This window comes from Zalophus californianus, chromosome 7 (assembly GCF_009762305.2).
Source record: "Zalophus californianus isolate mZalCal1 chromosome 7, mZalCal1.pri.v2, whole genome shotgun sequence".
NCBI classification, from domain to species: domain Eukaryota; kingdom Metazoa; phylum Chordata; class Mammalia; order Carnivora; family Otariidae; genus Zalophus; species Zalophus californianus.
The window spans coordinates 75,182,871-75,195,845 of NC_045601.1; the positions used below are offsets into that span (position 1 = coordinate 75,182,871).

The 12,975-nt window shown below is 35.6% G+C and overlaps 1 protein-coding gene across 2 annotated transcripts in view; it reads left to right on the plus strand.

The window, feature by feature from the left end:
• Window positions 1-12,975, plus strand: part of UBE3D (ubiquitin protein ligase E3D) — a 154,171-nt gene that overhangs the window by 35,065 nt on the left and 106,131 nt on the right. For both annotated transcript variants that reach the window (XM_027600824.1, XM_027600826.1), the window contains 3 exons: window positions 5,063-5,132; window positions 6,121-6,229; window positions 9,217-9,380. In XM_027600824.1, coding sequence (XP_027456625.1) covers window positions 5,063-5,132; window positions 6,121-6,229; window positions 9,217-9,380 — 343 coding nt within the window. The remainder of the gene's footprint in view (window positions 1-5,062; window positions 5,133-6,120; window positions 6,230-9,216; window positions 9,381-12,975) is intronic.

Genomic DNA, 12,975 nt, shown 5'->3' on the forward strand with positions numbered 1-12,975 from the left:
GAAACATTTCCATGGTATCATGGTCATTATAATATAAGGTATAAGAGGCAAAGGAGAAACTAGAAATTTAAGAGGGAGATTTTGGAAGCAAGAGGCAGGGGGATGGGCTGAGATGATAACTTCTCCACATAGCTGTGGCTGACTCTTAAATGTGTTAAATGCATCTATTGTGTAATAGATGCCAGAGAGTCCAATAAGAATTAAAAGCTCGGGGAGACCTGCACATTTCCCATGTGTTTGATTTCATTTCTCAATCTACACACAATTGGGCAACAGAAGGTAGGAGCCTTAATGGCTTGAGGTATTTGAGCAAAACCTCGCCCCAGATTTGCTGACAGCTAAACTCTGCAGCTATAGTGAATGGTCTCTAGGGAGCCAGGCTAAGCAAAATAAAACTGAGCAGAAACATTAGCAGCTACACACTGTGGGAAGACATATTTCATAGTTTGAGTCCAGGCTAGTTAATTGACTATTATAAGCCAACAACCCTTAAAAGAACAAAACAAAATCCAGAATAGCAACATTATATTACATACAGTGTCCTACTTCCACTTAGAAATTATTAGACTTGCAAAGAAACAGAAAAGAGTGATTGATAACCAAAAGCAGCACTCAGCAAACAGGTACTGAGTAAGCACAAACATTAGATTTAGTAGACAAAGATGTTAAAGTGGCTGTTATAAATATGGCTAAGAATTAAAAGGGGGAAAAAAAACTCAGTGAACTAATGGCAAATATCAACAAATTGGAAACTTCAGAGAGAGAACTATTGGTAATTACAGAGCTGAAAAGTACAGTATCTAAAAAACTCACTAGATCAGCTAAACTACGTATTTGTGATGACTGAAGAAAAAATAATCATTGAACTTGAAGGTATATTAATAGAAATTAACCAATGCAAAGAACAGAGGAAAAAGTCTGAATCAAAATGGACAGGACCTCGGAGATTTGTGGGACAATATCAAATGTTTCAGTTAATGTGTAAATGGAATCTCAGAGGTAAGAAGAAAAAAATAACTCAGGAAAAAGTATTTGTAGAAAACAATGGCTGAAATCTTGGCAAATTTCCTGAAAAATATTAACTCTTAGATTCAAGAATTGCAGTGAAAAGTAGGATCAACACACAGAGCACTTCACCAGGCACATTGTAGTTAAACTGATAAAAGCCAAAGATGAAGAGAGAATCTTGAAAGTACAAGAGAAAAATGGAACATCACACACAGGGACTTCCTGATACAATTAAGGCTGACTTTTTGCAGAAATAGTGAAGACACTAAAATGAGATATTCAAAATTCTGGGGGGTGGTGAAGAAAGAAGAAAAAAACCTGTCAACTAACAATTCTTTATCCAGCAAAGCTGTCCTTCAAAAATGAAGGCAAAATAAGAGCATTTTCATACAATAGATGGAAGTTATGCATTATTAGCAGATCTTCTCTACAAAAAATGCTAAAGAAAGTTCCTCAGGCTGAAGTGAAAGATACCAAATGGTGATTGGAAACCACAGGAAGGAATGAAGATCAAGATAAATAGAAAATATATGAGTAAATTACCACAAGAGCAAACTCAAAGTTTAGCACAAAATTGAAGCCACCTTTTCCCTGCAATATGCCACTTCTCTAAAATTATTTTGATTGCTTTGAGAAGTAAGGACATAAAGACTACACAGAAAGGGAACCTAGCGGACGACTCTGCACAAAAATTTGGGACCCGAAAGAGCCATACCCTTACTGTGAATGTGGAATTACAGATAGGTATCAATCCTTTGGCACTTTAGGGAATTTCAAGTCTTAAACTTGGTAGTCTGTCTTGGACTAGCTATAACACCCATATGCCTGGCAAAATCAAATGTAAATCACCTCTGGAGTAAAATACCTTCATTGTAAAACTCACACTCCCACAAATAATTTGTCAAGTACAGTGTTCCCCATACAACCAAAGACAAATAAGCACACAAGTAAACTAGACTTCCTTCAACAAGAACTAACAAAAACAGAAACAACAGAAACAGACTTCTGTTATTAGAATTGTCAGATGTAAACTAGAACAATCGTGCTTTCGTTTATTGAACAATATAAGAGACAGGTTTGAATATCAAAATGCAAAGGAAACAAGAGCAAGCATATTTGGAAAAGATCTACAATAGAATTTCTAAAAAATATGTAACGGAAATTTAGAATTTAGTCGGTGATTTAATGGCAGATTAGGTATAACTTGGAGAAAGAATTAATGAATAGAAGATAGATGAGAAGAAAAATCTGTAATCTAGCACAGAGAGACAAGAAGGCAAAAAATATAGGCATGAGACATAAAACATACACCGAGAAGATGTAACATATGCTTTTTGTTTTTTTAGTTTTTATTTGAATTCCAGTTAACATATACTGTAATACTAGTTTCAAGTGTACAGTTTAGTGATTCAGCACTTACACACAATACCTGGTGCTCATTCAATAAGTGTGGTCGGTAATCCCCTTACCTATTTAACCCATCCCCCCACCCATCTCCCCTCTGATAACTGTCAATTTGTTCTCTGTAGTTAAGAGTCTGTTTCTTGGTTTTCCTCTCTCTTTTTTCTTCTGTGTTTGTTTTTTTTAAGAGAGAGAGAGAGTGGGGTGGGGGTGGGGAGGGGTAGAGGGAGAGGAAGAGAATCTTAGGCAGGCTCCACACCCAGCGCCGAGTCAGATTCAGGGCTTGATCTCACAACCCTGAGATTGTGACCTGAGCCAAAATCGAGATCTGATGCTTAACTGACTGAGCCACCCAGGTGCCCCCATTTGCTTTGTTACTTAAATTCACACATGAGTGAAATCATAAGGTATTTGTCTTTGACTTACTTCACTTATTATAATACTCTCTAGTTCCATCCACATTGTTGCGAATGGCAAGATTTCATTCTGTGGATGGCAAGATTTCATTCTTTTTGTGGCTGAGTAATAGTCCATTGTGTGTGTGTGTGTGTGTGTGTGTGTGTGTGTGTGTGTGTGTATGTATGTGTATATACACACCGCCATTCATCAGTCAGTGGACATTTGGGCTCTTTCCATAATTTGGCTATTGTTGATAATGCTGCTATAAACATCAGGGTGTATGTATCACTTTGAATTAGTATTTTTTTTTTTTTATTCTTTGGGTAAATACCTGGTAGTGCAATTGCTGAATCATAGGGTAGTTCTATTTTTAACTTTCTGAAGAACTTCCGTACTCTAACATATGTTTAGTCAGACTTCTCGAAGGAAAAGAAATATAAGGGAGCATGGCAATATTTGAAGAGATAATTGCTAAGAATTTTACAAAAGTGATGGAAAACAGTAAGCAACAGATTGAGGAGGTCCAATGAATTCTAATTAAATGAGACCCAAGTAAGATAAATAAGAAGTTTATAGCGAGACATACAGAATGATACTGCAAAACAAACAAAAACCAGAAAATCTTAAAAACTAAGAAAAATGACAGGTCACTTTCAAAGGAGCAATAATAATGGAAGTTTGAAGACAATGGAATGATAGTGTCAATGTGCACAAAGGTTAAAAACTTAACCTAGGATTTTATGTGGTGAAAATGTTCTATATGAAAGAATCAAGACAAAGATATTTTCTGACAAAAACTAGAATAATTCATTTCTAGTGGTTTGGCTTTTTATTAAAAGAAATTATACTTGTGGAAGAATAGAATTCTACCTGTAGAGAATAGAAGAAAATGATCCCAGATAGAGGGTCTAAGTTCAAGAAGGGTTGGTAAAGACAGCGGTAAATACGTGGGAGATATTAAGTGGATGCTAACTGCATAAAGCAGTAATAATGATACCTTGTAGGATTAAAATAGTAGAATCAAATTATAGTTTAACAGCAGCTGGGATAAAAAGGATCACTTCATAATGTTAAAAGGTTCAATTCTGCATCTAGTAACAGGATTTCAAAATAGTAAAATGAAAAATTGAACTTAAAGGGGAAATAGATAACTTCATCACCATGGCTCTAGATGTATAATACTCTGTTAAACTGTCTATTGATTTTTTTCTGCCTTTTTTTGTGTGTTGAGCAATTGAAAACATTTTCAGAAAATGTACTGAGAATAACTTTCCATCTTAATTCACAATTGTTTGGCACACCATTCTTAATTATTGCATGGAATTCTCTTGCCTAAATGTATAATTGTTTAGCCCAACCATTCTCAATTTTTAGACAATTTGTTTTCAGTTTAATATGAGCATATTTGTAGATAAATTTTTATAGACATGAATATTTCTTTGAGATAAATTCTTAGGTGTTTAATGATTGGCATCAGAATATTTTTAAGGTCTTCATCAAGTGGCTTTCCAGAAATGTATCATTTGCAGTTCTGAAAGCAATATGTGAACAAGTATACCATTTCTCCATATCTTCTTCATTGCTGCGTTTTGTCATTCACAAATATTTATTTGATGCTAAAGAATATCTTTTAATTTGTATTTCCTTCATTACTCGTGAAAAATATTTTTCATGGATTTCTTAAAAAACTCAGAATGGTTATGTTTATATTCATTTCTGTAAGATATTTAGTTTACTGTTTAAATGTTTCTGTAAACTAAGTAATTAGATAACCAGATTTGTTGGGAATTGTACATTAATAGACTCGGTGAGATTCTGGGAAATACTAATAAGAGGTTTACAGCATCTTTGCATGGGCTTTGGGACACCATGATTCAAAAGCCTTTTCCAGTGACTCCTAGGTTTTAGACTATAGAAATGGGGAATCAAATGACAAGTTTCTGCGTAAGTGGGCTGTGGCTGTAATGTGGCTGATTTTTCATGCGTGTGAACAGAGTGTCGTTGTGCCAGTATCCACTTGGGGCGTGTCTTTTAAAACACCAGGCCCTCCCAAGTCTCAGGATACTCTCCTTGTAGTCATCAATGCGTTGGTATCTTACACTAAGTCATTTTGGGAAAATTTTTACTGAATGTGAATTTTACCAGTATGTGTATGAAATATTTAGTTTGGGATGTTGTAATTAGGACCAACATGCCCACCATAAAAATGTTAGTGCAACAGGGAGATTTTAAATTTTCTTATTTTTGTTTCTAGAAACCACCAAGTTTTTTATAACAGAGATAATTATTCAGCCGTCTGAAAGAAATTTTTCCATCGTACCAAGGTACAAGTAGCAAATTAAGTTTATTCTGTAAAATGTGGAGAATGATAGGTACAATTGATTATTTGGGAATTCATTTTTATTTATACCTTTCTTTACTTGGAAAAGAAAAATAAAAACCTTTGAAAAAGGCTTAGACAGTTGAACCAAACCACACATATAAAAGACTTGAGGATTTATGGTTTGTTTATTACATAGTGGCATAAGTAAATGTGCTCATCATATAAATCTTCTAAATCTGAAAGTTTTTTGTGCTTCTATTTGTCAGATAATCAAGGTCTTATAACTTAATCATCAATAGGTTTTTGAATAATTATTTCTGGAATTAATTTGATTTATCTAAAATTTGAACGAGTCAGTTTTCAAATGACTCCTGTGTTTAAAAAAAAAAAAAAGTTACTTAGCCACTAAATCCATTAGCGTTTTCTCTCTTTGAATCTTTTTAGTTTGCAAACAGAAGTTAACTATAGTATGTCTTTCAGTTTATTTATGGATATCTAAAAATTATGGCGATCTGAATATAACCTTAAAATTTATCCTTCTGTAAATACTTTGATTCTGTGCCTCAGCTCTGACTCTTTGAGGGGATGTACATGGAAGACATTGTATTTAATACTGTCTAATGTTTGGGAGGAAATATCTCGCCTTCTTTTTTAACTTACTCACTGTTTAATGTGCTACAGCACAAATGGAATATTGACTTGACTAACACAGTATTTTTTCATTCAGTCAAGGGGAATAGTTAGGTTTAGGGTGGGAAGTGTGTTAAGGATTGGAGAATAGGTTATAAGAAGACTGGAGCAAACACAAATACATTAAAATATATTAAAATCCACATTAGCACAGTCTGTGAAGGAATGGGTAGCATATAGAAAAGTCTGGCTGCACACACCTCTGCCTTTTTAGGTACCCTGTGGGTATTTTTGGCTCCTCTTGCCAGTTAGAGTTATTATGAAAGGCACATTGTGAAAATTGATTTCTGTTCAAACAGGTCTCAGTTTGTACAGAACGTTATCGCCCAGTGTCTGGTGGAACTCTCCTCTGCTAGAAGCACTTTTAGATTCACTATTCAAGGTCACGATGGCAAAGTGTACATCTTGGTAAGAAGTGACTTCTCCCAGCTTTCTGTAGCTCGGTAATCCAGGGTCTCAGAAATTCTTTAGTCTTGCCATTCTCTTTTCTTTAATTCTCAGGTCTAGAAAATAAATGATCAAAAATTGAATTCATATATCAGTTTAATTCACAAATCAAACTCCCTTAATTTAATAATAAAAGATCAAGTGCCTCTATGTGCTAGGTACTGGGGATATAGAGAAATAAAACCTGATTCCTGCTCACACCACAAAATAAAGTTTTTCACTCCAAGTTGTTAATAGGCTTTTCTTGGTCACTAACTTAATTCTGTTTCTGTCACTTTTTTCCCCTATTGATTTTTCCCTATTTTTCCCTCTTGATACTCTTCTGTTTAAAATATGTTCTGTTGCTCCTATTTTTGTGTATGTGTGTATGTGGTAAGAATGCTTAATGTGAGACCTACCCTCTTCATAGATTTTTTTTTTTTGATTTTTAAGTGCGTGATAACAATATTGTTAATTATAGGCACAGTATTACGTGGAGATCTCTAGAACTTATTCATCTTGCCTAACTAAAACTCTGTGCCCTTTAGTGAGCAACTCCTCATTTCTCCCTTCCTAGCCCCTGGCAACTACCATTTTATTCTCTGCTTCTATGAATTAGACTATTTTATATTCCTTATGGAAGGTGGCATCAGGCAGTACTGTCCTTCTGTGTCTGGCTTATTTCACTTGGCATACTGTCCTCAAAGTTCATCTGCGTTGTTGCATATTACAAGGTTTCCTTCTTTTTAAAAAAAAAAATACTCCATATGTGTATGCACCACATTTGCTTTATCCATTCATCTGGTGACGGACATTTAGATAGTTTCTGTATCTTAGCTATTGTAAATAGTGCTGTAGTGAACACGGGGGTACAGATACCTCTTCGAGGTCCTGATTTTAACACATTGATGTTTGAGAAGTAGTGGCAAGTTTTGGATAAGAGGCCGTGCGGTTAGAAGAATCGTCCCCTGCATCTAAAACATGGTAGCTCGAAGGAGGGAGAGAGTTATGGTTGTTGTTAAGTGTGGCTTTGTAGCTGGCCATCCATTATGGGGACCCCGTGCTTCTCTGATTCCAGATCATTTCTACCAAAGCTAACATACTTCTGGACTGAAGTTAATACTGAGTGTGCCTCATAGTCATAGTCTGAAATCAGTTTTAATTTTCTTTTACTGTAAGGTTTTTCAGGTTAAAACTCAGGAATAGGAAACACCTGAAAACCTAAAACTTACTGCTAATATATATTTAAATTCAGGGGCGCCTGGGTGGCTCAGTCAGTTAAGCATCTAGCTTCGGCTCAGGCCATGATCCCAGGGTCCTGGGATCGAGCCCCACTTTGGGCCTGTTTCTCCCTCTCCCCCTCACCCTGCATGTGCTCTCCCTTGCGCTCACTCTCTCTCTCTCTGTCAAATAAATAAATAAAATCTTTTAAAAAATAAATTCAAAGAAACTTTGTTGTAAAAGTAATACATTCTTGAAACATTCAGACAACAGGAAGAATGTAAAAGAAATGGTATTCTCCCATCTTGTCTTCACTCCTTGTCTTGCTATATCACAGTATTTGAAGGTAAACATTACTAACAGTGTGGTATGTGCACTTCAGCATCTCCCTCTCTATATACAACTCTGTGTTCATATGCTCACATTCTGCTTTTCTGTTCGTGAAACATACCCGAGTCACATAACAAGCATTTTTCTTCTTCATGTTTACTTCACTCAACAGTATAGCATAAGGATTGTTTCTTGTGAGTTTAAATCTAGACCAGGGTCTTGAGTGACTAGAAATCCAGTGTGGCTGTTAAAGACAATGCTGCGATGAAAATAATCTTTTGTGTATTTTTAGTACTTCTTTGGAAATAGACCTTTCTAATCTAAGACACTATTAGAAGTTGTGTTTTTTAAACCGATAGTTATCACCCTCCAGAAAACTTGTACTCACTTATCCCACATAGTTAGACATTCTTGGTGCCCTACCCAGACCCTCCTTACTCAGGCTGGTGCACCCAGTTCCCAGCTGCTGAGACATGCCCTTACATGACAGGTGCCACCTTGTTCGGAAAGTTACCTCTTCCCCACCCTTGCCCTGGTCAGTCTACTGCCAGTGATTTGACCCTCGGGTACAGAAAGCAGGGGCCTCCTGTCTCAAGGTGGGACAGACTCTGTAGGTGCCATTCTTGCGTCAGAGCTCCCCATGGGATGAGGCTGAAGCCAGACTCCAGCTGAGCCCCTCAGTGAATAGCGTGCATCCAAATCCCGAAACCCTCTTCCACCAGCAGACCAGCCCCCTCTACTGAACTGGATGCTATTATCTTTTTTAATTTTTCTTTTTTAAGATTTTATTTATTTGTCAGAGAGAGAGAGAGAGTGCACAAACAGGGAGTGGCAGGCAGAGGGAGAAGCAGGCTCCCCCACTGACCAAGGAGCCCGATGCAGAACTCAGTCCCAGGACCCTGGGATCATGACCTGAGCTGAAGGCAGATGCTTAACCGACTGAGCCACCCAGGTGTCCCTGTTATCTTTTTGTACTTGCCAATCTGATACGTGAAAAAGGGTGGCACATGATTTTTACATTTCCTTATTATTATATTAACATTTTTACATATGTTTATCACTTATTTCTTCTGTTAATTCTGTTCATATTCTTTGCCTTTATTTCTTTTGGGCTGTTTTTGCCCCCTTATTGATTCCTGGGAGCTCTATATATTACAGATAATAACTTTGTTATCTACATATTAACTATTTTCTCCTAGTTGGTTGTCTTTTTTTTTTTTAACTTTATGATCTCATTGGCTCTACCAGATGTTACACTTTGAAAGACTTATCATACTTAAAAATTATATACAGGTTTCTTCTTTTTTTTCTGGTATTTTTATAGTTTTGTTTGTGTTTTGTTTTTTAGTGGTGGTATGAGATATGGACAGGGTGATGATAATATCCTTATACTTGGACTTTTCTCTCTGTATCTTTAGCTGTGGCTTTTAAACTCAGACAGCTTGGTGATTGAATCTTTGGGAAGTTCCAAGAGTATCAAAAAATTCCCCCTGTTGGAAGATATCTTGAAGGCAGATTCCAGTTCTGCCTGGAATGCTGTCAAGGTCCTCTATCAGCCATGCATCAAAAACAGGAATGAAAAGTAAGTTGTGCTTTTGTTTTCTCATTCCACATTATGTTTTAGTTTCTTTTGCCATTTGGTGTTGAGAAATCAGTGAATTAAATGGTACCATACCACTTACCTATTTGAAGCTTCTAGGAGTTGTATTGCTAAATATTATGCTTTAAAGTAGATTGAATTATTACAGATGATTCATGCTAATGTGCAGAAAGCTTGCTTTTACTGAAAATAATTGGTCTTTTTCTTGTAATCTCAGCTGTCTGTGCATATGGCTGCAGTACTAAATCAGGTATCAACACTATGAATATTTACTTATAAGCACTTTCCAGGCATTCAGGATGCAAAGGTGAACAAAACACAGTCCTTCTTTCCCCGGGCTTGTCATTGTAATAGGGAGAAGGCAGACCATCAGCAAGACAGTCATAAAATCATGAACTGATGTGGCTCCTACTAGAGCCAGGCACTCATCGGAGGGCTTCTGGCTCATTTAAGCCTAACATCAACCCTGCAGGGTAAGGTACTATTATCACCCTCTTTAGAGATAGGGACACTAAGACACAGGTGTAGAAATTACTTTAGTGAAATATAAAGCAAGGCAAAGTAGTTGGGGAGTAGTAGGGTGGGTGTAGGAGGTTGTCATTTTATATTGAAAAGTCAAGGAAGTTTTCTCAGATAAGATGATATTTAACTGGAAAACTCAAAGGAAGAAAAAGAGTGAGCCTTATCTGAGAGAACAGTGTTCCTGGCAGAGGGAACAGTTGGAAGTTTATACTTGTCTTGTACTCTCCAGTGAGTTTGATCAAATTGTAATAAGAACAGAAAGATCCCAGTCTTTTTGGGGAAGTAAATAAGAAATTTTGAAAAATTGCTCTTTTCTTTTTTGGATTATACAAGCAGTACAAATCATAAATATTCAAACAGTTGAGACATACATAAAGTAAAATATGAAAATTCTTCCCTCTCTGAAAATAAAAGTATGTTGTCTATTCTTCAACTCCTTTTTTCTATTTCTATTTATTTTTCATCTTAACATGATTTGAACGATACAGGTGTATTTTTTACACTTAAAAAAAAAAGGCAACATTGTAGAGTCTTGGAAATTCTTTCCACATAAGTGCTTGGCATTTTATGAAATGGATGTACTATAAATAATTTAACTGTTTTTCTGTTGATAGATACTTGGGTTATTACTGTTTTCCTTCTGTAATTAGCATTGTGCTGTGTGTTGTTACGCAAATTTGGTTTGTAATTATGTGTACTTTTCTTATGAGGGATTTCTAGAAGTAGAATTGCTGTGGCAAAGGTATGACATTTAAAATTTTGATAGATAATATCAAGTTACTTTGTAAAAAAGCATCGCCAGTTTATATATACTCCTACCTGGAGTTTCTATAAATTCTACTTCCCTGAAGCCTCACCCAAACTGCCATTTAGATTTTTGCCCATTTTTTGGCAGTCTAAATGAAACAGCTCAGATGACTACCCTTGTGTTGTTTTGAGGTATGATCAGAGAATATGGCTTATGCTTTGATGCTTTGGGGACTTTGGTGTGTGTGTGTGGCCTAATACAGTCACGTTTTAAGCTGTTGGTTGCTTGTATCCTCTATTTACTTGTGTGTGTGTGTGTGTGTGTGTGTGTGTGTACTTCTGTATATTTAGACTTATATAGTGAAGCTTATTAAAAACCTTTTCACATTTTTTATTCCTTTGAAATGTGCATTTTTGAGAAGGGTGTGTTAAATATAGAAAAGGTTTTTTTGTTCTGATTTTGATATCAGTTTTTGCATTATATATTTTGAAGCTATGTTTTTAGGTACATAAATGTTTGTGCGGTGACACTTTGCCTAATTACATATTTTATCCATGAAAGATTTTGCTCTTCTTCCATTTGATGCTATTTCCCTTTAATTCCAATCTGCCTGATGTTAATATTGTTATATTTCCTTTCCTTTTTTTTTTTTTTAATTGCTAATTTGTTAGACAGTAGTCCCCTCTTACATGGAGTGTCATGTTCTGTGGTTTCAGTCACCTTTGGTCACCTGCATCCACAAGCAGATGATCCTCCTCCTAACGTATGGTCAGAAGGTCAGTCATAACCTAATGCAAGGTCATGGTGTCTCCATCACTTGCCTCACTTCATCTCATCACATAGGCATTTTGTCATTTCACATCATCACCATCATAAGAAGGTGAGTTCAGTACAAGAAGATATTTTGAGAGAGAGAAAGAGACCACATTTACATAGCTTTTATCACAGTATATCATTGTAATTGTTCTATTTTATTATTAGTTATTGTTAATCTCTTACCATGCCTGATTTATAAATTAAACTTTATCATAGGTATGTATGGATAGGGAAAAGCATAATATATATAGGGTTGGGTACTATCTGGGGTTTCAGGCATCCACTAGGGGGTCTTGAAATGTAACCCCCATGGAGAAGGGGAATGTTTTTCCATTTCTTTCTTTACAGCTGTCCTTTGTTATTTTATCTTAGGTATATGTCTTGCTAACATGTACCTTGTAAACTCTGTAGGTGGATATTTTAAAACTACATTATGACTGGGGCACCTGGCTGGCTCAGTTGGTAGAACATGCAACTCTTGATCTTAGGGTCGTGAGTTCAAGCCCTACATTGTGTGCAGCCTACTTAAAATAAATTAAAAACAAAAAACAAAAAACAGGTGAATCCAGAGAAAGACAATTATCATATGATCTCACTGATATGTGGAATTTAAGAAACAAGGCAGAGGATCATAGGGGAAGAGAGGAAAAAATGAAACAAGATGAAACCAGAGAGGAAGACAAACCATAAGAGACTCTTAATCTTAGGAAACAAACTGAGGGTTGCTGGAGAGGAGGTGGTAGGGTGATAGGGTAACTGGGTGATGGATATTAAGGAGGGCATGTGATGTAATGAGCACTGGATATTAAATAAGATTGATGAATCACAGACCTGTACCCCTAAAACCAATAATACATTATATGTTAATTAATTGAATTTAAATTAAAAAAAAACCCTTATGAGTGGCAAAAAAAAAAAAAAAGAATTAACCAAAGATATAGGTACTTATTGGGGTGTTGGAATAAAGCAAATATAAATGGTCCATTAAAAAACAAATAAACAAAAAACAGGTGAATTAGAAGAAAACAAACTCCAATACAACAGTCTATTTTAAAAGTGAATTTAATCCACACTAACTGTGATTATTAATGTAGTTGAACTTATTTTATTGTCTTTTACATTGGTTGTCTTCTCTATCATTTCTTGATGATTTGGAAGTAAAAAAAAATATATCTATTTCAAGATGATTTTTAGTGGTTAACCTGAAACGCTAATATATGTACTTAAACTTCTTTTTTTTATTATCAATTTCTAGATTTAACTAGTACCCATACTCTTCACCAGAACAAGAAAAGACTCTTAATAAGTTTCTCATTTCTTCTTTCTTTCCCTGTCTTATGCACTTTCCTCTATGTTGAGATCATTTATGATTCTACTGATAGTGGTTCTTTCTTCTTAAAGAAGCCCTACCCCATTTGCTTACCTCTTACACTCCTGTATCACGGCCATAAATGTCTTTATATTTTTATTGTATCTCTACTTCCATGAAAA